General features: G+C 44.2%; 1 protein-coding gene across 6 annotated transcripts; it reads left to right on the top strand.

Annotated features, from left to right (window-relative positions):
- The first annotated feature begins 227 nt into the window (after positions 1 to 227).
- On the top strand, positions 228 to 23,806 carry ktn1 (kinectin 1). Of its 6 annotated transcripts, none has more exons than XM_033642547.2 (36): positions 228 to 365; positions 5,121 to 5,842; positions 5,943 to 6,107; positions 6,220 to 6,333; positions 6,447 to 6,577; positions 6,721 to 6,825; positions 6,960 to 7,100; positions 7,194 to 7,300; positions 7,641 to 7,785; positions 9,173 to 9,269; positions 9,386 to 9,570; positions 10,443 to 10,532; positions 10,638 to 10,675; positions 10,780 to 10,870; positions 11,218 to 11,286; positions 11,388 to 11,425; positions 11,544 to 11,634; positions 11,778 to 11,846; positions 11,936 to 11,973; positions 13,385 to 13,475; positions 13,597 to 13,709; positions 13,825 to 13,921; positions 14,169 to 14,209; positions 14,325 to 14,415; positions 15,203 to 15,289; positions 17,486 to 17,575; positions 18,495 to 18,581; positions 18,672 to 18,761; positions 18,842 to 18,934; positions 19,052 to 19,120; positions 19,248 to 19,331; positions 19,808 to 19,891; positions 21,574 to 21,657; positions 21,753 to 21,848; positions 21,964 to 22,074; positions 22,774 to 23,806. In XM_033642547.2, exons 2-36 carry the CDS (start codon positions 5,122 to 5,124, stop codon positions 22,801 to 22,803), a joined length of 3,873 nt encoding a protein of 1,290 aa, XP_033498438.2. In that variant the 5' UTR covers positions 228 to 365; position 5,121; the 3' UTR covers positions 22,804 to 23,806. The 6 variants fall into 6 exon arrangements, with proteins under 6 accessions (XP_033498438.2, XP_033498437.2, XP_078031165.1 ...); XM_033642546.2 differs by having other exon boundaries at positions 6,217 to 6,333; XM_078175039.1 differs by lacking the exon at positions 19,808 to 19,891.
- The last annotated feature ends 1,744 nt before the right edge of the window (positions 23,807 to 25,550 follow it).

Genomic DNA, 25,550 nt, shown 5'->3' with positions numbered 1-25,550 from the left:
ATTTAATGATGTGCTGTTAGTACTCGTGTTTCATGGACTTTGGTGAGTGCAATGACCACTCCCCTCTGCTTTTTCTGTCGCTAGCAAGATTTAAACACCGAGGCCGTCTCGTAAAGGCGGGGCTACCTCTTGTTTTGCTTTGCGTGATAACGGCTTGGGACGGTGCGCCCGGAGACACGAAACAAGCGTCCCCCAGCAGCCTGACTATGACCCGCCCCCGCGAACCAGAAACAGCAGATAGTCTGACGGATAGCGCAGAAGAAAGCCAGGCTGGAGCTGCCCTGGGAAGTCAGGAGTCTGCCGGAGTCAACGCAGAACAACGCCATTTCACCACTATCTAAGGGAACAGCACATTGAAGCTACAGGTACGCTGCGTTTAGCTGTCCTTGGCGATACTGGGTGTATTTATTGTCAAAAAGCCGCTCATCCCGGTCTTAGCGCAGCTAAGCTCTTTACCCAGGCCTGGGAACGGCCCTCAGGACTTCAACGGTAGAATGAGGCAGCAGACCGGGTCAAAGATTTCAGGAGAGAGGGAGGCTGGGTCACCAGCGAGACGAGGCCCGTGGGGGCTGACGTCCACGCCTCCGTGTGTGCTGAGTGCTCGTGGAAGAAATAAACTTGGGTGTTCCTGTTAACATTTTTGCTGGTCAGTTGTGTCGCTGAAGACTTCCTGTGTAATAATTGGATTGGTCGGCTAACGTTCGTACCTGGCTCCTCACGTTGGTTGGCTAGCTTTTATGTTAGCTAGCTCATTCATAGAGCTGAGCTGTAGCCACTCAGGGGCGAACTTGAGTGGCGACAAGCCCTTTCCTGTATGGCTATAACTATAGTAGCAACTACTTGTAGCCATGTCCAGGCCCCTGCTGACTAGCCCCACTTTGTTCATAAACATTTCTAGCTAGTCATGTCGGTGAAGTGAGCCTGTCGCCGACATGTGTGCTTCTTCTTTCGCTTTCATGTTACATTTCATAAACGTAATAACGTGGGACTTCAGCGCTAGCTGAGCTAACACGTCCAGGAAGATAAACTCGACACCTTTTTATCAGTTCTGCTTTTTCTTTGATTACAGGCTGTATCCACAGGCAGCCTTGTCTTGGTGTAAGAACAGCTGCCATTACGTATCTCGGCTCAGTTGTGTGCACAAGGCCGACGATTAGACATGACTGAGCATGCTGGGACATTTGGTACTCAACCATAGTGAGCTGCCCTTGTTGAATTTTGAGAAGGCTTACTGGACATCAAAGTCAAGTCAAAGTGTTGTGAGTTATTTATGGTACTCTAAATGTGCAACACTTTGTATAGGCAGCCCTGCTACATGTGCAAAAAGGTGGTGACTATAGATATGACTGTGTAACTGTCAGACTGTCCTGATGACTTATATCTAGCTTATGTTGGTTAAACTAACCTCAATGCTAAATGAACTCTGAGCCAAAGTACTTTCAGAGGATCCTTGGAAATCTTCAACTGGCTCCACTTTGGGAAGCTTTGGCTTTGAGAGTCCTCAAAGTTATTCCTAAGTTTCTGTGTCATGTTGGCATCTTTATCAATTTCCTTATGGTCTATCTGTAGATAAGCTCTTATCTGGGGTGTCTTGGTTGTACTTGATTCAATAAGTGCCATTGTTGTGGCCTACCCAGGAAGAGCAGACCACTTCAGAGGACCAGTGCCTATTTGTTAATGTTTTCCACTATAATTAGATGCCCCGCTCTGTACTTTGCTACTTTCTGTTTAGTTTATTACCACAATGCTGATAATGGTCAATTATATGTTTGTCATCTTTACAGCTTAACTGTTCAGATAGGAGCGTATTCCAATTGCCCTACCTATTACACCTCTTTGGAGAGTACACCCAGTTTTTAGTTTTTATTTCTTTATGTGAGGAATTGTGTCTTAAATTTGTTTTGTAAACAGCTGCTGTAAGGAACTGCAGGTGTAGAGACCTTTACACTTCTCGAACTTATTTATTTGATATGAATTTATTTTATCATAACCTTTCAGCAAGCATGAGCACCACCTTCGTCTGCTTCTGAGTTTGCAAAATCCCTGATAGCTTGAAGTTTTTTTGTGGTTTCTTGGACCTTTTATGTGCGTTTTAGTGCCTTTATTTGCCACCTTACAGATGTTAAGCGTAGAGTGCTGCATGGCCTGCTTTTCAAGCACTGTCTGCACTGCTTTCCGGGCCTAATAGTTATTAGGAGTTCCCTCTCTGTCCATGCCTGCCAAATCAGGAGGCCTGGCCAGCCAAGTGGCTAGATTCCGGGGAGCCAACAGCCCGAGAGGGCTTTGTCCTCCTGGCTCATTTTGATGCTAGGACAAGGCTCGGGCTGCACAAGAAAATTCATGCACCTTCCACTCTGAGGCCTGGGGCTGAAAGAAAGCAAGCATGCTGCAAACTTTTACACCACTTACTCCACCCACACTTAATATTGCCAAGAAGCAATGTTGCTTTAAGAGTTACTTCACAGCTTCATTTGGTCTGACATGGGAGTTTCCTGGAACATACAATGATGTGACATAACAAAGAATTTCCTGATTTGCTAGCCTCAGAAAGTTAGCAGTAAAACCTTTTTACCCACAATGTGTACGTAGTACATAATGTACCATAGTTTTTTTTTTTATGGCTTTGGTCTTATTTTGTAAAACTTCGGCCTAGTTGGTTCATGTCCAGGTTTTAGATGGTAGTAATCTCCCGGCCACTGAAAGGCTTTTTTTGATCTTGGCATGCTGCTTATCAGCCTTAATGTTTGGCTCCTGTCGTTTCATTGTAATGAAACACATCAATTAATGAGGTCCCAGGTAGGAAAACTAAAAACCCTCTCAAGTACAGTCTATTATATTTATCATGATAGGGGTTTTTACTCTGTTCAGAATCTTGGCAGCGCTCTCTAAACCAACTGCTTTCTCTGCTTGCAGTTGACATGTACATATATATTTGTATATTGACATTGCCCCCAGCTGTAGCCCGTGTGTGTGTGTGTGTGTGTGTGTGTGTGTGTGTGTGTGTGTGTGTGGTGGGGGGGGGGGGGGGGGGGCCCTAATGTGGAGGAATGCATTTTCTTTGACACAGATGCAATGCAACCACCTCAGGATAGTACCGTGTAGGCACTGAATACATAAGGCAAACATTCCATCAACCAGTAAGACGAGATGCCTTCCTCAGAGTCAAAGCTCTTCAAAAAAAAAGTTACATAATACGTTTTGTAGTCTATGCTCAGAGGAAATGGTTGGTGCTTAAAAGGCTAAATAGCTTTTCAGAATAAGGTACGTCAAATATTTAACAACAGGCCTGGTACATTTTTGTGTGTATTGTGGACGATGCCGTGAGGTTTTCCTGGTGGGATTGAAACGGGGTCAACATTACACTATAAGGCTAAGCCTGTCAGTCCTCAGGAAGCCCTGCAGTGGAAAGTTATTCTTAAATGTATTATCATGGGTAATCTGCTTAATCCAAATTACTAAAGAGGTCTGCTCTACGACTCTGACTCCTACGCTATGCTACTGCCACAGTTCCTGGGTATAAGATGGGGTTGTGTGGCACCTCAGGTCACTCAGTGTTGGTGCCACTCTGTATTGTTGACAACACAATGCTGCTGCCGTCACTAAGGGCTTAACTTGTCCTCGTTTTTCCCAACAGTGCTTTTATTTTTTGTAATAAGTGTGTAATTTTACACAGGGCATTGCTGTTTGTTAGTTTGCGAGACATACTCTTCAGATGAAGTAATGGGAAGTTTGGGAAGAGTTCTCTTTATTTAATACGCATTGTTAGCACTATTATTAACTTGCCTGTTACAAAATTGCAGCGCCGCTGCAGCGATTTTCACATCAAACATGCCATCTGAGGTGTAATCAGGTTGATTAAGCAGTAAAAAATGTATGTGCTGCAAGAAAATATATTTAATCAAAAAAGTTAAATGAGAGTAAAATCAGAGAACCCGAGTTCCCTGCTTGTAATCTTTTGTTAGTGTAGGAATGTTTCTTTAGACATATCAGATTATTTGGCTGAGTAACAGCATTAATTGATTTATACATATACAGTCCCCCTCATCTTAACAGCCATCATGCAGCCATTTCCTCTCTGTCATTTTTGCCAAGCAACGACAACAACGCTTACTGTTGGTCTGACTTATAGTGGCTGCTAGTGAGCAATAAGACGCAATTTGTGTCAAATTATTACTGCTTTGTCTGCATTCCACCCCAGTTCATTCGTACTGTGTAGCCTTGAGGAGACAACACATCATTCCTAAGAATATCTTTGGCAGATACCAAACCGATGAAGTCTCAGGACCTCACGCTTGACTCTGTAAACTTTGCCCGCGATGGAAGGGGAACCTCCTCTCCCTTGGCTTGAAGTAAGCTGGGGTCAAACTGCAGCCGCAGCAGGACTCAGCAGGTGACACTTGCATGTGGGTGTATTTTTGCCTCTTGCAAATCCATCCTGATATGAGTTTAGAATACCACCAATGTCGTCTTCATGGGGGTTGAAGGAAGGGAAGTGACTAAATGAGACAGTGAGCCATCTTCATTTCTAAACTAGCTGTCTTTCCGATGTTCTTGACCTATTTTGTCCCCTTTTAAGCCAGTGTGAGTGAAGGTTTCTATCTGGCTCTCACAAAGCTGTGTTTCAATTACATACGCTGTATTGTCTATGAACCTGTATAACAGTGGGGAGGATGTTAAGCTGTGTAGCTGGGGGAGTGTTACCTAATTGGATCATATCACTGACAGGGGACAGGGTGTCAGTGAGATTCCTCTCACTTGCACCTTCTCAACACTACTGATGTACCAACACCTCCACCTCCCATATCTCAATACTTGCACCAGTTCACACATCGCAGGCTAGCTCTCATGGCTGGCAGCAGTGATTGACCTCCGATGGATATGAGCAGCAAGCTTGAATCACAGATTCATATACATCAAGTCTTTGAGCTGTTATGTCTCTGCGATCACTGAATTTTAGCAGCTGTTGCCCGTTGCCTTTATTGATAGAAAGCTATTACCATAATATCATACATTCTTTATGTGGAAAATATTGGCAGATGCTGTACTGATGGTGATGACTGTGTGCAAAGTGGCCTAAATTAAATGCGTTTCTTCTCTCGTGTCTTTCTCCTTCACTTCAGAATGGCGGTGGATATCTACGACTCTCAGTACCTGCTCATCCTGGCCCCTTCCCTGGTCATCGCCCTCATGTTCCTCTTCTTCTGGCTCTTCATGAAGGAAACCTCTTACGATGAGGTGCTGGCCAGGCAGAAACGCGACCTCAAGTTACCACCATCCAAGCCAGACACCCGTAAGAAGAATGAAAAGAAGAAGAGCAAGAAGAAGGAGAGTGCCAGCGGAGGAGGCGGTGGAGGTGGCGGAGGTGGAGGAGAGTCGGAAGAGGATCTTCGGGATTTCGATATGGCTGATGGTGCCAACAGCTCCACCATGGAGGTAGAGGAGGAACTCGCACCAGCGGCTACGCCAGACCCTGCTCCATCAACACCTATTCCCTATGTGCCTGTCTCAGTTTCAACTGAGGCTCCTGCTGGTCTGAGAGAGAGAAAGAAAAAGGAGAAAAAGGCAGCAAAGGCTGCTGCTGCAGCGGCTGCAGCTGCCGCAGCTGCAGCAGCTGCCGCAGCGGCTGCAGCTGCTTCTTCTGAGGAGCCAGAAGTGAATGGCTCAAAGCTGGTCAGCCGCAAGACAGAGTCACCTCTGGCTGCGGGCAAACAGTCCAGCCCTCCCTCTCCCCAGCTTGAGGCTCAGGTCCAGGTCCAAGCTGCTCAGGCTCCTGTTCAGGCTCAGACCCCTCCCCAGATCTCTGGAAAGAAGAAGGAGAAGAAGAAACAAAAAGCAGAGCCTGGTGAGTCGCCAAGGGTACAGTTAAAAAAGGGTGTGTTGCATAGTTTCTTGTGGAAAAGATGGAAATTGCTAACACTTTTACTCACTAAATTCCTCCTAAGTCACGGTGGATGACCAGCAGCCAGAGGTTAAGGCTGAGCATGCCCCAGCTCCAGTCAAGAAGGAAGCTCCCATTGTGGCTGAAACCAAAGTTCTGGATGGTGCAACCCCAAGTGCTACCACTGGCAAGAAGAAAAACTCTGCCAAGAAGCAGAAGACCGAGCCTGGTAATGATGATACAATGGTCCCATGTGTTAAATTATGTCTCACTTTCTTTAAAATATCAGGACACATGCTTTTCACCTTGTAATCAACCATTTTTTTCCTCAAATCCAGTAGATGAAGCCCATGTTCTGGCTGACTCAGCAGCTTCTGCCAATCACCAGGCGGGCCACAACGATGATGTACCATCCAAAGGGAGCGGCAAGAAACAGAAGAATGAGACTGACAAAGGTAAGGGGGGAGAAAGCAAGCCTTATCTAGTATTTGGTTCTTTTTGCTATCCTATATCTACTGCCCAGCCATGTAATAAAGTCCTAAAATGCGTCTCTTGTGTGTTTTAACAGAGAACACGGAGGTGAAGCTGAAGGAGCTGCTGTCTGGTCTGTCCAGCCTGGCTCTGTCAGAGGCCGAGGTTGTCAGTGTGATGGCTCTCCTCCGGGAGAAGAGCCCTAATGCCTTGGATGCCTGGCACAAAGTAAGAGATTAATAAGTGATACATTTGAATTAGGTGTTGTAGCAAGTGACAATTTCACACTATTTGCAATTTGGCAGGAGACCTGGTATTTGTAGTTGGACTTGCTGTGCTTTCTTTTTAAACGTTTCATGTCTCACCACCAGTCTGCAGCTAGACCAGACCCTGCCGCACAGGAACGAGAGAGACTTCTTACGACTCTGCAGGAGGAGGCTTCCATTGCCAAGGACAAAGTGAAGCAGCTCAGCCAGGTCTGGGATCCCATGCTTTACTTAATAAAGTACACGATATGATAAATGATTTATTCCCAACTTATTCTGCGTATAGAGTAATCCTGTTTGTTTCGATGAAGAGCTTCATATGCCCCCTTACTCCTGTGCTTTAGGAGCTTCAGGTCGAGAAGCAAAAGACGGGTCGGGTGGAGGCCATGATGAGAGAGCAACGTGCAGCCATGGAGAAAGAACTCGGCAGCATGCAGGGCAAAGCACAGGGCAGCTACCAGGAGCTCCAGACCATGCAAATAAAGGTGAGCTGGACTTTGAAAAATGTGAAGGAATCCAGACCTCTTGGCATTCCTTTCAGGGCTGCATGAAGACTGAATCTTCTTGTTTATGTGTAGTTCCAGCAGGTGAGGGAGCAGCTGGAGAGCCAGATCACTCGACTGCAGCAGGAGAACGGCATCCTGAGGGACGCAGTCAGCTCTGCCACTAACCAGATGGAGAGCAAGTAAGTGTTGCATTACAATAGATAAGACCCAACTGGTCATGCTTTGTAGAGATTCATATACGTCTCATCTGCTGATCAAGGTGAAACAGTCATAGTGGTCCAATTCATATTAGAATTTTAGCATATTGCCATTTTAGCGCTGGCTTCCTGTCTCCAAATCATCCTTCATTCCTTCTGCCTATATTACTCACATTAAGACATCCATCTGTACGCCCAGTTACACAATGTGAAATGCCCCTGACAGGCTATTATAATTTAATGCAACAACATCCCACAATAATGCCCCATCGACCATTTTCACATCACTCATTTGTGCTTGTGTCCGTGTGTTGCCTGATAGGAATTCAGCAGAGCTGAACAAGCTGCGTTCTGAGTACGCCGGTCTGATGAAAGAGCTGGCAGACAACAACAGCAAGCTGCAGCAGGAGGAGCACCAGAGGAAGTCACTGGAGGTCAGCTACAAGCAGAACGTGTCCCAGCTGGAGGTACGCTAATCCAGATGCACAATGTGTTTATTTAGCCCGTGCTTCAGTTTCCCCAGCCGAGACAAAAATGAACTGAGCTGTTAAAAAAAAAAAGAAAAAAATCCTGGGCCGTGCTGCACAGCTTCAATTCTGGTTAGCGGGCGTGGTGACATTACCAAGGAAGTGGGAGGAGGTTGTAGTGGAAGTCCTGGGGAGGGCTGTGGGAAATTGAACCTGAGTTGGGAGGACTGTGTTGGCTTTGAAAGCTGGAATGTTTGAGGCTTTGTGCTGTGTAAGAACAACACTTTCCTACGAGACACCCAGATCAGCCTTTCCTGCCTTTTCATTAGCTGCGATGTAAGATGGATTTTTAAGTTGCTGGCTCGACACGGAAGAGTCTCAGCAAAAGAAGCTGAGAGCAGTGCCAGGAGCTGAAATTTTGATGACAGAAACACACAAACTAGACTAATCAATTAAAACGTCTACAAGATGTTTTGTAATTTAGATTAGCCGTTTACTGAAGCCATTTTCTCATATAAATTCCGGACCGTGTCTGGAGAGTTTCGCTTTCAAATGTAGCACACAACAGGAGATTGTCTGTATCAGAAGTGTTTTCACCTACTGAAAATAATCTGTTTGATTTAGGTGAGGAATGGTGCCTGAGTAGAGCGTGCAGGAGGCAGGACATGACACAGATTTCACTGTGGTCATGTAGCCATTTCGTAATTTGGTCACAAACAACAGACTCTCTCCATTCCTTGGCTTTGTCTGACAATTTCAGCCTCAGCCCTTACCGACAGAAGTTCCCGAGTCTTGTCATCTCTCCAGTTAGATGTTATTGTTTGGTTTCCTTTTCGTTTGTAAATCGTTCATCTTCATGTAAATGGCCCTTCATCTTCACCCTTGGATGTTTATTTTCTTCCGGTTTCGTGTGAGCGCTATGATAGAAACATCATCCACATTCCAAATCACTTGCTGTAAATTATCGGCTCTGTTTACACATGGGCTCAATCAGACATTACACAGACTTTGTACCAGGGAGCTTGCATGGTAGAGTCCATTTAATTTCCAATCCAACTGATTCAGACATTTGCATTCTCACGTACGGCTCCTCTGCGTAATGTCTCGATAATTTCAGGTTTGCAGTGCATGTGTGAAAGCAGCTTTAGTTTGGCAGATCTGGAGCTGTGAGGAAAAATAGCCTGGAGAATCGCAGGCACGTAGAACAGGTGGCCTAATGTAAATTAACCTGTCAGTGACCCCATATTAATGATATTGACAGTGAGAGGAAAGACGATTGATAGATTTAATTTGTTTACCTGGTGTAGAGTGGCGACAGAGTACTTTTTTTCTGTTATAATGTGTGGGAGAAAAGTGTTAACCAAATTGGATATCTCTCCATCCGTAGGCCCAGCTGCAGGATGCTAAGCGCCGTTGGGAAGAACTGCAGAATTTCCTCCACAATGTCAATGCTGAGAGAGAGAAACTTCAGGCCTCAAAGCAAGGTGATAAAATATATCACACTAAAAAAATGTAACCTTTAACTTGTTGCTTCTTCTGCATCAATGTAAATCGTCAGGTTGCATTCAGGAACTGATTGTTTGTGTATGTGTGGGTGCAGAGCTTCACAGCCAGCTGTTGGCAGTGGAGACAGAGATGAACAACAAGAACAAGGAGATCCAGACCCTGCACGGCAGCCTGACTGAAGCCATGGTTTCCAAGGAGCGGCTGGAGCAGAGAGTGATGGAGCTTATGGAGATGTCCCAGCACAGTATGCCTGATGACTCGCTGCAAGCCCGGGTTCAGGTGAGCTTCACAGCATCATGAAAATTTAGGAATGTAGTGAATAGCAAAGTGCATCTTTGCTTATGGGATTATATGTGTGAATTTATCAACTTGAGCTGTCACATTGTGTTCGGACTGAGAGTGTAAATAAAAGCTTCAGGTAGTGTTCACACCAGTAAGATGCAGCAGAGACGGAGCAAGTGGAGACGGCTTTATGGATAAAAATGAGATTCTATCTGTAGCGTGAGACGTGCGTGTGAAACACTCTCGCCGTCTAGACACACGGTGGATTCCAGGTGGTGGCTCTGTAGGATTGTTTCCGACTCTTTTGAGCCAAACATTTTCAATAACTCCAGAGCATTATAAAATCCAGAAGTCAAAACTGCTCGACAAAACACATGGAATCATTTAACAAAAATCCCATCATGTGTTACGTGCTTATCCAATAAAATATTCTGCTTCAGTCCATATTTGTGTATGTTTAGCCTTTCAAAAACAACGTTTTCACTGTGGTCACTAAACCATTTGCTCTCTTGCTTGCCACACACAGCGGGAGGCACGCACATGTATTTATGGAGCATGCGCAGCATCGTAACAGCGCCATTCATTACATTATTCATTTAAAAAAAGTTGATTTAATTAAAAATAAGACTTAATAATTGATCTGTTGAATCACTTTATTCAAACCGATGATTTTGTCTGATAATTTTCATTCAAAAACCTCAATAGAAGCTTTGATTATCAAAAAAAATGATATTCACTAAAGCCCTATGATTCTTGACATACATTTTATTACGCTGAAGTGCTAATTCCACATTCGGGTGCAAATTCAATATCTCTGAGCAGAGCAACGCACACTTCTTGCATACATTAATGCAGTCTGTGTTTAACAGGACCTTATGAATGAAAACAAAGGCCTTCATGTCCAGAGCGAGACCCTGCAAGTCCAGAATGAGACCCTGCAGGCCCAGATCTCTTCACAGGTATGTGGGTCAACCTCATTTATCCATGTTTAGTTAGAGGAAAAAATGCCCGCCTACATAACTGTATGTATGTAGGCTAATAAGATTTATTTTCTTCTCATCTAGGTCTCCCATGTCTCTCACATTGAGGAGCTACAGAAGCTGTGAGAAACAATTTTGACTTTTTCAGACACACAAACTACGTAATGAGTGAAACTGTTGAGCTGTTTCTCATGCACTTTCCCAACTCTTCTCCTGTGCTGTGCAGATTGGCTGATAAGGAGTTGCAGAGGAAGAGTCTGGAGGATTCTCTAAATGCCGAGAGGAGCAGTGGGGCCAGCAGAGAAACTAACATGCAGGTATAGCCACGAGAGTGCTTCATCTACAGCTTCTTATACTAACATTGCATCGGTTCATTAGTCCGCTGGAATCTGGTAAACGTGTTGTCGGCCTCTGATTGTGTTCAGAGGGAATGTGGATTGAAGGCCATGTATGCCACTCTACCAGAAAGACGGCATGTTGATTCACATCTGCAGATATTTCGGGTTGAACTGCCAAGCGGATATTACTGATTTCACAGTTTTATAAACCTAAGACAGAATTATGAGTGGTATGTCATTGCTCAAGCTACTGCAGTCTGTCAGGTGCTTTATTGTCTTGGCATAATAAGTGCTGTCTCTCTTTCCTGTCTTCTCCCCCTCTGCAGGCCTTGCACAATGAGAACATGTCACTGAAGGCAGAGCTTCAGAAACTGCAGGCACAGATTTCTGAACAGGTTCGCTACATACCTCGACTGTTTTTCCAAATTTGAAAGGCCCTTGTGTGTTTGTGTTCTTCTGTTTGACACACCCTCTCTATTTGGCTCTCCCCGTGCAGACTGCCTCCCAAATGGCTTTGGACCAGTTCCAGAAGAGGTGTGTGTGCAAACTGGAACATACTTTAAATACGTCAGCTAGTTAGGCTTGTTACACATGAAACTGATAACCCATAATGAATAACTGAATGACCTTTGGAACATTTCTTCCCTCTCAGCGTCCGGGAGAAAGAGGACAACATGAAAACCGTTGAGGACCTGCTGGAGAAGGGTCTGATTGAGGTGGCCAACAAGGAGGAAGAGCTGAAGGTGCTTGTTTTTTCTTGTGCTGCCTCACACACATTTGACTGGTATCAGCATGCTTTAAGTGACTCTGCATTTCGCCGCTTGCCTTGTAATCACAATCCCTAATGGGCGAAAAAATCTTTAAGTCATTTCTCTCCCTGATGCAGGTTGTAAGAGAAGAGCACGAGGCACTAAAACAGGAAACAGAGGCCCTTAAGAGACAGATTGCAGAACAGGTGAGCTGTCTAAAATCTTCATTAAATGGATTTTTTTCACCTTATTCTATATTCGTGCCTTCTTAAATTGTCTTTTCTCCTTATCACAGGCGTCATCAGAGTCGATAGTGGAAGAACTCCAGAGCAAGTAAGATCAGTAAAGTTGTCCTATGAGTCCCCATCCGTAACACACTCAAAGACACACAGACTTGAGGCCCAGACATACCATACCATACCATACCAATTTATTTATATAGCACATTTAAAACAACAGAGCTGAGACCAAAGTGCTTTACAAGTAAAAGAAAAAAAAAAACAGGTAACAACGCACAATCACAACTCATAAATAAAAAACATACACAGCGTCACATGAAGAACACCAATCACTCAGGCTGTGCTTGAAAAAGCCAAAGAATAAAAATGTGTCTTGAGGCGTGATTTAAACACATGCAGAGTGGGGGCTTGCCTAACATGCAGAGGCAGTTCGTTCCAAAGTTTTGGAGCTGCCACTGCGAAAGCCCGATTTCCCCTGAGCTTCAGCCTGGATTTAGGGACAGCTAGGAGAAGCTGATCGGAGGACCTGAGGGACCTTCGAGGGACATAGGGTTCCAGCAGGTCGGAGAGGTAGATGGGTGCCAAGCCGTTAAGGCACTTGAAAGCAAACAGCAGAATTTTGAAATCAGTCCTGTAGCGCACAGGAAGCCAATGGAGGGAGGCAAGTACAGGACTAATGTGCTCTTGCTTACGTGTACCAGTTAGCAGACAAGCAGCGGCGTTCTGGACTAACTGTAAGCGAGAGATGGAGGCCTGGCTAACACCAACATACAAGGCATTACAGTAGTCAAGGCGAGATGTCATAAAAGCATGCATTACAGTTTCAAAAACAGAACGTGATAGAAAGGATTTAACCTTGGACAGCCTCCTGAGCTGGAAGAAGCTCTTTCGCACTACATCATTTATCTGTTTGTCCATCTTTAGGTCAGAGTCGATTTTTACCCCTAGATTGGTAGCAGTTGGCTTCACGAAAGGTTCAATGGGGCCTAGACACACCAAAATGACACTAAAAAACTAGGGTTGACAAAGGCTGCTTGTCACCTCATGTTGCCTAAAAGTTGCACTTGAACACACTACAAAAACTACAGCCAATAGCCAACTAGCTGTATGTTCTATGTCTGCGTGAGAGGAAATCTCTCATTCAAAACGGGAAACCAGAGGACAGACAGCCAACCTTGGGCTTGGTGTGCTTAGTCCCTAACACTAACTTTAGTTTCAGTTACACCAGTCAGTCAGTGGCAGCAGCGTTGCCAACTAGCTGAGATACAGAGCAAGTCATAATTACATATCATGAAATCAGAGGCTACTACTTACTCTACTGCAAACATTTCAAAACTAATTCCCCCTGGCACTCCAGGCCACTCCCTACACTCTTCTGATAGTAATTCTCTGTTGGCACACAAGGCTGTGTATGTTTAATGTCCTCTCGTAACGGATGTCGTTATATATGTAAATATCATCCTGGAGTTCTTTATAATGAATCATTGTTTGACTTTGCTTTATAGGATCCAAGAGAAGGATGAGAAGCTAAGATCAATGGAGGAGAGTCTACAGACAGCACAAGACACCAGCTCCACCAGAGAGAAGGCAGTCGAGGTGTGGGCTTTTCTATATCAATGAAACACTGGGTTTGCACATTTAAATGACTTGTCCTGATATTGTTCATTATGTCATGTCCTACTTTGAGCTCTTGTCTGAAGCTGTTTTTGTCTCACAGGCTCTGGAGCAGCAGTTGGCTGCCCTGCAGGAAGAGATGGAGCAGCTGAGACAGAAGGAGACGCCAGAAGAGCTGACCAGTTGTGGTAGCCAGCTCCAAGAAGTCGAGGCTCAGTAAGTTAACACCCCCCCCCCCCCCCCCCCCCCCCCTCCCTTTCACACTTCAACATGTAGTCCTCCAGTGTTGCTTTCACAAATCAGACTAATGATGAGAACATCTCACCCACAGACTAGAAGCAAAGGACCAGGAGATCCAGATGCTGCAGGCTGAGCTGGAGGCAAGGACTAAGGAGCTGAGTGAGAAGGTGGAGCAGATACATCAACAGGTGTGGAACGATCTTGAAGAATCACTCACTAAGTGCAAGTTTGACACAGTATATGGTTTGAATCAGGAAGATATGTCTAGCTAGAAAAGATTTAAGCATAGTAGAGCAAATTAAGTCAGGAGGAGGGGGCTCTAACTCTTTGACAGGGATGTGGGATTCAGCACAAACAGTATAATAATCAAATAGTTCAGAGTTTTGATCATCTCTGTCCTTGTTTTAGTTAAGTCTTTTTCCCCTCTTCAAACAGCAATCCCACACAGCAGTGCCAAGCCCAGAGCTTCTTACAGCGTGAGTAGTGCTACGTGTCATCTAATACGTACATATTTTTCCACGTGCTTTCATTTTAAAGGAACTCTTAAGTACATAATGATCCATAATGAGTGGTTATGTTGTCGTCTGTCAGGTTGTCAGAGAAGGAGAAACAGGTCTCAGATCTGCAGGGTGAGCTGGCTGAGCTGAGGGACTCCGTGGAGCTTCACAGGAAGAAGAACAACGTAGGTTTCCCGCAGCCATGACCTGATCTGTGTAACACCAGTAACCGCTCTGGTCTAGCCCTGCGAGACATCATCCCCCTCCCCTTGTGTGGTACCCCCCCAAACACTCCCCTCACACTGGAGTTGCACACTGCATACATCCATACTTCCTGTTGTCCACTGCCACTCAGTCTCACTTGTTTTGCATTGCGTTCTTTTAAAACCAAATAGAAGGCTTTATTTAGTTAAGGTTGTGTTCTCAACATGATTGCACACATCGGTACAGATGTCTATTTTGATTTGGATTGCTTAAACTCAGCGTTGCATAACAGGGCTTCCAGCCTACTCTTGATATGCTTGCCATTGGCCATGACTGTTTCGGCAAGCTTGTCTGTGCTTGTGGGTGATTCAGAGCTTTAGAAACTCGCCTACCTTTTATTTTCAAGAGAGCCATTTTTGAATAGAAATGCATATTTATGTGGACTGTGTTTCTGCTGTATGTATCTCCAGACATTATGACTTTAATTTGAATAGAAAGTACTCACAGAACATTGTTACAGTACACATCTAGCAAACTGTGCATGCTGCATTTGCCCACACGAGGTGCGAGACTGGCACTCGAGGCTATTTGTTCATACTTTATTTATAGCGGTCGGAGCACGGGTGAAAAGCAGAGTGTAGAAATTTTAAAATGAGAGATGCGATCGGTCTGTTCTGTTACTCTGCCAGTCTTTATTTGAGGGTCACTGAATGCATTTTTCCTGAGGCTGAACTGAAAGTAGTATCTCTCTGGAACTGACCAAAACAGGAGCTCCGGGAGAAAAACTGGAGTGCAATGGAGGCTCTGTCAGCCACCGAGGCCATGCTTCAAGGGAAACTCGGCAAAGCTGTCAAGGTTCGACACCCCACCTCAGTCTGCTTCACTCTAGTTCCAATCTGATGCATCCTCCCCGAAATTCTGTTTTTTGCCATAATTGACCCAGTGAAATTTCTTTTTTCGCCATCATCCATAACAAAGCTGCATACTCATTTACCTCACTCTCACCCCTCCCCTCTGTCGTTTGAAGTTCTCAATTGGCTTTTTGTTGAGCTGTTGAACTACGCTTCTCCCCTCTGGAATCTCAGACTTTATTAACTTAACAAATATTTGTCTCTCTGGCGGATATATTTTTGCTTTGAGCTCTGAAACATATAGATCTCTCCCTGCCCAAAGCTCAGGCTGATGCTTGGAAATGAGTGTGCAGTGACCTAGAAATTGTTTCACTAGATGTCATTAGCTTGAGATTCATGGTAATAATTTTCACCGCTTCCTGTCTTTCTGTCATGTGACTCATTTCTAGCATGTTTTTCCCCCTCCCATTCTGCTTTGTGGCATCTGTACTGTCAATATCACCAGTTAATCAGTCAATGAAATTTGTTTAATTCACTTCGATTTTAATGCAGTTCATTCTTTTTTTAAAGGAGCAGTGTGTAAGGTTAAGGGGAATTTAATGGCATCTAGTGGTGAGGATTGCAGATTGCAGTCAGCTGAAACTTCTCCCAGTTAGAATTCCTTCAGTGTTCCCAGTTTTTGCGGGGAGCCCAATTATCCACAGAGGTCTATTCCTCTTTAAAACAAACTGACCAGCTGATTTAAAAGGGTAAAAACACTGAATGAAGCAATAAAGCTTCATGTTACAAATCAGCGTTCCTCCAACGCTGTTAGGTTTGTTGGAGATTTGTTGGGCTGCTAGGTGTGTGCTCACATTTTTTCCCTTATAACTTATCATCCGGACGTTCATGAGGTTTTTACTGGGAGCTGAATTATCTGCAGAGGTCTCTTCCTCTCCAAAATAAACAGACTGCTTTTTGAAAAATGGCTGGTAACTATGGTGGCCAATACAGAAACCTGAATGGCCCTATTTGGAGACAGTGTTTGCGTTGTCTGTTCTCGGCTACTGAAGAAACATGGCAGACTCCACGGACAAGGACCTGCTTTCTATTTTGCTATAAACTGCTTAATTCAAGGTGTTTGTACACTTAAGAAAATATACTTTTTATATTCCGTATCTGCCAACATATCCCCCTAAATCCTACACACTGAACCTTTTAAAGAAAGTATGATCATTCAAAACCTTTTAATGAATATGCAACAGTGACCTTATGTATGTTAATGCTCCAAACTCATGACTGTAAGATCTTTGTGTAACTAAATGTAAAGCAAAATCCACAGTACTGTCTCTTGTAGCTAGGTCCCTTCTTGTAGACAGAGTGGGCTACCAGATAGCCGGTCTATTAACAGTACCAGTGATGTGCGTATATTTTTGCTGTCCTCCCCCTACATTAGGGAAGGGTACATGCTGAACCATCAGCACACCAGCTGCTCCTCTGCCATCCGAGTACAGTAGAAAGCACCTTCTCAGAGCTGAGCCAGGGAGTTCCTTGGCAGCTGTTGTGTACTGTCAGTGCACGCTGGTAGCATTCAGCTCTGTAGACTCATCTCAGAGCTGCCTTGTGACACGGTTTGTTAATGTGAATAGTGGTTAGACTGCCAGCTGGCTAGTGCTTGGCATACGTTCTTCCTCCAGGCCTCAGAGTGACAGTGCATGATGTTAGCCTATTGTGGGAGGACTGATAGCTACCTTTTTTAATTTATTGAAGAGTTTCAAGGTACTTTGTGCAATTTCATGAAAACGGATTGATGCGTTTGTGGTTGCAGGAGTAACGAAGCATGTGATGTGCTCTGAATCTGAGGTTGCTGACACTTGGTGTAGGTGTGGCCTGTTGAGAGATGCTGATGTTTTCTCGGGGTAATTGGAAGTAGGAGTGAGACAGCGTTTATCCTAATGCTCTAGAATTTTAGTTAAAGATTATGTCAAGTGAATCATTCCTGTGACGTTGATTTGGAGCGGCTCGACGGATGTCTTGATGATGACTGTTTTAAAACGACATCACGGAGAGTAGAATGAGGAAGAAGGAAAGGTGGTGGTCATATCTGCTCTGATGACCACTGGACCTTGTCTTCGAAGTGATTTAACCATTTGAACAGTCAGTGCTCAATCTCCTCTCTTTCTGTCCTTTTCCCCTTTACCCCCCTCCTAACACCTTATAGGAGAACCAGACAGTGTTGGCAATGTGTCAGGCCGAGTGTCGAGATGTTCTGCACAGACTTCTGCCCCATGTGCCTCTGCCCAGTGAGCAGGTATGGGTGTTACTGAACTTTAACCTCCATGCAAATAGTGTTGAATACCTGTTAGGGCTGCACAATATTGGAAAACACTGGCATTGTGATGTTTTTTTTGTCTTTTTTTTTGTGATATGAAAAAACACAGGAATTGTTACCAGATTACTTGAATAGCTCTATTTGGAAACAATTAATTAATTATTAAAAGCAGAAAAATGTGTCTTTACTCTTTGTCTTTAGGGGGTATTTTATTACACCGAATCACCATTGTATTCATATAAACCAGGTTAAAGTCAGTGATCTAACACATTATATTAATAACACAAGTTGCTTACCATAAAGTAGGGGGGGCTCCCTTATTTTGCTCCCCTCCTGTTCCTCTTAAATTTAAGGTTGTGATCGATTACTAGCAGGGCATGCTTTGGTTGTTTATTAGACTTCTCTTGAAGTTAAATGTCAGTGTTAACGTTACCTCTCCAGTTGCATTAAACTGTTTATTGCTTCTGTGCAGCCAACACAAAACACTGCTCATTTACCATCATTACACTGGAACCTGAGCTTATCCAGACACTTTCTGCTGACTACTGTAGCTTTGAAAAAGCATGCCATTCACTATTATTATACTTAATTCCCATAAATGCTACCAGACTATGTCACATACACACCTAACCTGTCTTAAAGGGAAATGCTTTGCTGGTAACATTAGTCATGGGAAGTGAGAACACTTAATATCAAGCAGCAGAAGAGTTATAGCATGGCATGTTTGAGTTCATTTGCCCTTCTTGACATCGCGTGTCCTGCAATACGACTGTTGTGCATGCACACATCACAGTGTAGATGCTGAAATGATACATCGTGCAGCCCTGTCTAACTTTGTTGCACTTCTGCTCCTGTGTCGTGACTTATCTCCTCACTCTTCATCTCCTCTTCCTACTAGAACCATCAGGAGTGGCTCCACAGATTTGAGGGGGCAGCAGCTGAAAGCTCAGCTGCACAATCCACCCCTGCATCAGGGGACTCTAAGGTAAATAAAGGGAAAGTGTAAATTTGAACATCTTTCTTGTTAAGCTGAAGATGTCTCAAGCAACAGATACTTCTTTTTCTCTGTTGCTAGGGACTGGCTGAGAAGCTGCAAGAAGCCGAGGAAACCCAAAAGATTCTACAGAAAGACTGTGAGACATACAAGAAGGTCTTGGCAGAAACGGTGAGATGAGTTTTTAACACTTGTGCTCCCATGCTGGTATCGCTTGCCAAACTGAGCTGTCATTCCTGCTGTGTCCACAGGAGGGCATCCTGCAGCGCCTCCAGAGCAGCGTAGAACAGGAGGAGTCTCGCTGGAGGGTAAAGCTGGAGCTATCACAGGGAGAGCTCAGAGAGGTGTGTGTTCAGGTTCAGCAGGAAATGACTCCCAGGTTGAATACCAAAACACTGAGGCGATATGTTATTGCACCGTGTGCGTGTTTCATTGCATCATTCTTCTGTCTCTCCCCTTAGATGAGCCAGAAAGTCACAGCTTTGGAGCAAGAGATTGAGAGACTAACTGATGGAGCAGAGTTGGAAAATGTCAGTCTACTTCACACACACACACTGCTCAAATAACAAATCTTGCATTTCTTCTAAGGCTTACTGCCATTTTTACTTGTGTTTGTCTCGGTCATAAGTATCTCTGAACCTCTGTTGTGCTCTGTAGCTGAGAAGAGAAAAGCAGCACTTGGAGTCTGAGTTGGAGAGGGCGGAGCGTGAGAGTGCCACCTATGTAACGGAGGTCAGAGAGGTGAGCAGAAACATTCGCCCTTGTGATCCTGTTGCATGTCATTACATTCATCCTCATGGTGCAACAGAATGAGCTCCGTTGTGTGTCTCTTTCATGTCCATGGCGTGTTTTGTGTTTTGATATTTCATTTTGTGACATCCTGTTTATTTGGAGCATGTGAAATCCACACAACACAAACATTAAATACTGTTGAACTGAAAGCACACACACTTCACGTAGTCAGCTCTACCAATGACTTTGTTATACCACTTACCAGACTAACTTAACAGACTGCTTTTGGTAATTTATAGTAATGCACAGCAGGATCCTGTGCTTTCTTTATCACTACATGACTCTGCTAAATAGTGAGAGCATTCCCTTTTTGTAGTTCTGGCCTGGTCCGCTCATATCACGGCGTAGACTGTATGCTAGTAGCGCTGTCCTGGACCGACTCTCATGGACTCCCATTAAACACATCATCTCAAACTTAATTTCAGCTCAAAGATCTGTTGACTGAATTGCAGACCAGACTTGATGGCTCATATACAGAGGCTATCAGACAGAATGAAGAGCTGAATTTGGTAAGCGGTGCTCACCCTCTAGCTAGAGCTCCTTTCAAAACCATAGACTGTGTGAAAGAAGTGGATGTAGCCTCCGGGTCTGAGAAGTGAAGCCAATGCACAGGTGCCTTAAACCTGTATTCTTTCTGGTGTCCAGCAGGGGGCGACTCCACTCAAGTCAGATTGTGCACAAGTCTGTCAGAAAGTGACCCTACTGCTCACTTTATTTATTATCTCAGTAAACATTTTCCTGATTTCAATCGCCAGTTTCAAGTCTCCAATACAGCTTGTTCATTTTCTAAATTATGGTGCCACTTAGATTAAAACAGACGATAAAGCAGGATATGCTTTAGGGCACATCCTAAAACATGCTGTAATTGACAAGCTGCCACTGCAGGCAAACTGGGCGAATCAGGATAGAGGCACCCTCTCATCCAAATATGGTCACAAAAGATGGTTGCAGCTAAAATGTCAAACTGGAGGCTTCAGAACAGTGTTCCACAAACCAACCACTGATGTCACGGTGGCTGCTTCCACTTTTTTTATACAGTCTATGATTAAAGCCTATCCCTTATGGTACTCAGCAGTGGTTCTACACTAACTGCCACAGGACGGGGTTCTCCATCTCCTGCAACTGTGGGTCATCATCCATAACCTCGGTGAACGTGCTCACTCAAACCTTAACTTCAAGAATATTTTCTCTGCTTTTAGGAGCCAGGAAATATTACCTTTTAAAGTAGCAAAAGTCAGAGGTTGAGAATGATGATTCACCTTCACCCTCAGTGATACTCACAAGACTAACTCTCCCTTCTCTACGCTGGCACTCCACTTCATCTCCCTTTGCTTTGTCAGGCATCTAACAAATGGCTCTCTTGTCAGCTTGCCTTCCTTTTGTAGAGTTAAAAAATATGCTCCATTTTGTCCATCTTCGGGTCTAACGTAACTCTGCACTTTGAGCTGCATACTATTATAACCTCCTCAGCCTTCTTACAAACCTTGTCTGTCTGTCTGTCTGTCTGTCTGTCTGTCTGTTAGTCTCGTGGCCTTTGTCTCACCATGATGTTGCAGGTCGCTTGTCTGTGGTCTTTGTGAAGTGTTAGCAGTCAGCAGTTTTTTGACAGCTTGTTTGCTGTGTTCAGACCGACAATGGCACTATCAAAAAATGTTGCACCCTGATTAATTACAGTGAAGACTTGTATTAAAAAAAGTCACAGGGCATCAGCCTGCTGGGTACACTCAAGTTCCTGTTAGGTTACTTTGTAAGGTGAATGACGTAATTAAACTGTTTATCTTGAAATCAGAATGCAGTGGTGATAACTTTCCGGAGTTGTAACATCCTGTTGTAAGGTATTGCAACCCGCTGTGCAGGGTTTTGGCATCTGGTAAGCTCTAAAGTATGAATGTTTTACCTAAACTGGACTTCCCAGATCGTGATTTATCTTCTCATGAGTACCTGTAGCAACATGCTCATGTCAACCCAGCCCAGTGCTATTTTTGGTTTGAACATGGTCTAACTAGGACAAGCGAAAACGGTTACGTCTGTACAACTGATGAGCACTTTAATGTAGACAATGTTGGCAGGAGGCTCTGAACAAATGGTCGTTGTGTACACCCAATGCTAAATTATGAATGGGATTCACAGGCGGGACTGGGAAGCTTTAACGTGCTGTAGACCATGTGCTTAGTGTCTGTTTTGATTCCAGCTGAAAACTCAGCTCACTCGGACTCTGTCCAAGCTGGAGACAGAAGAGAACGAGAGGCAAAAGGTGGCTGGTGACCTGTATACGGTAAGAGTACTTGTGTATGTTTTATTACACTGCTGATATGGATCCACCTCCAGGCTATATTGTTAACATGTGCAACTGTCTGGTCCTTAATCCAGGCCCAGCAGTCTCTTGATCTGATCCAGGGGGAGCTCTCAAAAGTGACGGACAACGCTGATGACCTGATAGAAAATAGCAGTCTGTCATCACAGAGAGTAAGAGTCTGGGGCAATATGGGTGGTGTTGTAACAGTTGGTGGTTCATTTCATTGTATGTATGGCAGTTAGGTGTTTACACTGAGCTCTACGTGTGCCATTGTGTCTCTGACAGGAAGAGATTGACAGAAAGGAGAAAATGACTGCAGGTCTGAACCAGACAGTCAGAGAACTGCAGCAGCTGCTACAAGGCGTCAGCCGGCAACTCACCAAGGGACAGGAAGGGGTAAGGCCCGTTTCTATGCTCTTCTCATAGCCCAATAAAACATGACAGTTAGTTATGTCCCTGTCCGTCCTCAAAGATCGGTATGGGGGCTGATCAAGGTATTTTTTAACTGATCAGGATCGGCTACATGGAGCTCAATAGGATCCTTTGTTTCACTTCTGCTGTCACACAGGTGTTTTTACTCGCGAAACTTTCATACACAGTAACACAGTGTCAACAAGTGCAGACGTCAGCAACTTTCCAACTCAACTCAACCAAAATAAACACTGACCAAAACACAGTTCAGTCACTGAAGCAGCAAACTGGAGAATACTCTTTTAAAGGAATAGAGAAATTCCCTTTGAGACAGCATCAGGGCCAAAAAAGATTAGAGTTATTTTGTGAAAAATAAAAAACATAAAGGAACAGCTTGGATTAAGGGATTTTTTCTTAATGCATTGCAAAGCTATTCCGTTGTCAAGCTTAAACATTGGATTGATTTTAATAACTTTAATATACTTAAAGAGTGCACTGTGCGGCTTTATTATAGGAAAATAGAAGTGTCAGATTTGGACTCAGAATCAGGAGATACTCAACCTTAAATGCCTCTGATTAAAACTTGACTGGGACATCCCTAAGAACAGTATCACAGTGTTTCCGCTCACCTCAGTGTATTTGAATTGGAGTCTCAACATTTTGCTTTTTGTGCTTTTCCTCCAGGAGGCAGACAAAGACCTGCCAAAGGTATAGTGAGAAGAGGACAGACCCCCCATGCAGCCACCCTGACTGCACTACAGAGACCACCTTTGACCTTCGGTCTCATCACTACCACCGTCACACCATACTGTCACACCCAGCCACCCCATATTCCCCCAAGCTCTGTCACCTCACCTGTGCTGTAGGCAGCCTCCAACTGACTCTGGCCGAGGCGCTGGCAGACCACTCCCAGTCTCACTGATGCCCATAAGGGAGCAGGCAAAGGTTACTGTTAATTCCAAACACTCCAGGCACTGTACCAAAACACACTACTCCACTCCCACCACATTCCTCTTTTTCAGCAGCATCGCCAGTTAATTTTTATTCTAAACTTAAAAATCACATCCAGCATAATTTAAACTGCGTGGCAATCATTCCTCTGTTTAAAACACCTGTATTTTTCAATGAAATCCTTTTGAATACTACAGTAGTTTTTGTTGTTATTTGTCAAGAGAGGGCAGTGATACAAATTTCCAACTTGTTGAAACAAACTTTGGGTTTTCAGTCTTTTTTTCTTAACTTAAAGATATGTATTGTTTAAATGTACCAGTTAGGACCTGCTGAAATACACTATGTTGTTGATCTGTTTGCCTCCTGACCAGAAAACTATCACAAACTGTGCATCATCGTGCATTCATGAATTCATAGCTCCATGCATACCTTGGCTTAGTATTGAGTGGAAGAAGGGAGATCAAAAGAGGTCTCGGCATATCAGAAGCGTCACTACGTGACTGTAACTATGGAGATGCATGGACATATTATAGTCAAGTCTGTACTGCAGCTCCAGAGAGAAGGGAGTCTGTGACCCTGGCTCTTGAACGAAAAGGCCAGGTCAACAGTGTAGAGGTTTTTAATCCTACTGCAACTACTCTAGGAATAAGCGTCCCATATCATCTGTAATCAACACTCGCTATATTGTTGCTAAGTTCATTAACACTGAAGATTTTGTTCTTTTTGTAACAGGCGATGTTAATAAAAGGGATGCTTGATAAATCTGTCCAGCGTCCTGTGTCGTTTCTTTTTCTTCCGCTGCACTTCTATATCCCTGCCACTGTGGGGCAACATGCAACCTTAGTTGACAAACTGCTTTGACTCATAGCCTTGGAAAAACCTGAATGTGCAAAGGAAAATTACAAAGCTACTGCTCATGAAGCTCTTGCTGGAAGGTATAATTCTGCTCTGCAAATATTCATCTGACTTCCCTGTGCGCGATAAACGTGTTTATCATGTTGAGTTATTTTAGATAAGTGTTTTGTGTAATAGCTGAGGAGGTGACACACTGTGCTGTTTAAACTACGGAACATTTAGGGGTGTGACCAGTTTCCTGTGATGGTAACATGTTGTATAATCCCTCAGAACAGGAGACTGCTTTCTCAGCTCCTGCGTATGGATTTACAAAGTATTTCCCATCAGCAAGAAGATGTGAAAGGAAGTGACAATTCAACTTGTTGCTGGGAAAAAAAGCTTACCAAGGACAACATCTGACTTGGCTGTAATGTTGGGAGAAAAACTGTTGTGGTCACTTGTTGATGCTGTGAGTGGCTGAGTGTGAAAGTGTGTTGTAAACTCAGATGTGCTGAGTTTTCTTTTTAATGTTTTATCTTCACCACTGCCAGCTTTCTGTTCTATTTTTGTCAAAAGGATATACACAGGTTCTGTGTGACTGGACTTGATTTTGGGTACCTGCACAGAAAGCTCTTGCTCTCATCTTTCGCATGTTAAAAGGCCTTTAAAACAACACGACTGTTGGGCTGCCTGGGGGGTCAGGTCAGGGGCGCGAGCAACATGGGATCAGCACATTCTTCACATTCTCCCACACTGTCATGCTGCAGTCAGCTGATTGGAGATCTGGCTTTTACCTTCATGGAAACCTCGCGACGAAACCGGCGTGACTGTATCTTTAACACACTCGTCATTAAGCGGGTAACAGGGAGTGCCTTTCACAGCTCACTGCTGGAGGCTGCTATTGTTCCATAAGTACACAGTCTTCTTCTGTAACATAGCTGAGTCTTGATTTGATATTGGTTTGAATGTCTGGATCCCTCAGAGTAACATGAACAAGCTGTTTGCAATCAATTCACTGTATGTGATGAGGAACATTTTCTTCAGTTCTGTCATCTTTATCAGTTATAATGTGTCTCAGTTCTTAAGAAGGCCTGTCATCCTGTGTGGGTAAGTGACAGAAGATTTAAAACTGTGGGGAAAGACATGCGATAAATCTGCCTGAGGTTGCTCTTCGTCACAGACACTTACGGATAGCCTCATGACTTCCTTAGAAGGTCTGACGTGTAAAGCCTGCCAAAGAGCAGTGAGGGAAGTTAATAGGAGCTTTGTCTTTCCTATGTCATCATTGCTCACACTGTTGATCTCTATTGCGCAATTGAGCTTGTTGCGGTAGGCCTCTGCTCAGCATGCTCCTTGCCTGGTAACATTTAACTCCTCCTCCTAAACATAGATTTGTGCTCACACTACACCAGCACAACTTCAGCAAAGCAGCTCACTCCCTGCATCTGCTCTCCATCAGTGTGGTATGTGCTAGAGAGCCTTTGATCCCCACCCCCCCCAACTCTACTGTGTGTGTGTTTGTGTGTGTATGCATGCGGGAGGGTGAGTCAGACAGACATAGAAAAAGACTGTAGTGCTCATTTACACAGACAATGCCCAGTGGATGAAAGCAAGCGGAAAGAGACAGTGACACAAAAGAGCAGTAAACATTCATTATACCCACAGTTTTTAAAGTC

The sequence above is a fragment of the Epinephelus lanceolatus genome, chromosome 15, assembly GCF_041903045.1.
Source record: "Epinephelus lanceolatus isolate andai-2023 chromosome 15, ASM4190304v1, whole genome shotgun sequence".
In the NCBI taxonomy this organism is placed as follows: Eukaryota; Metazoa; Chordata; class Actinopteri; order Perciformes; family Serranidae; genus Epinephelus; species Epinephelus lanceolatus.
Note: the sequence above shows the minus strand (reverse complement) of the source record. Positions and strands in the feature narration are given on the sequence as shown.

What these genes read in the sequence shown, in the direction of transcription:
- ktn1 (XM_033642546.2), top strand. Translation starts at nt 5,122, where the DNA reads ATGGCGGTGGATATCTACGACTCTCAGTACCTGCTCATCCTGGCCCCT. An exon ending in TCCAGACCATGCAAATAAAG is followed by an intron (nt 7,101 to 7,193) that starts GTGAGCTGGACT and finishes GTTTATGTGTAG; the next exon opens with TTCCAGCAGGTGAGGGAGCA. An exon ending in TTGGACCAGTTCCAGAAGAG is followed by an intron (nt 11,426 to 11,543) that starts GTGTGTGTGCAA and finishes CTTCCCTCTCAG; the next exon opens with CGTCCGGGAGAAAGAGGACA.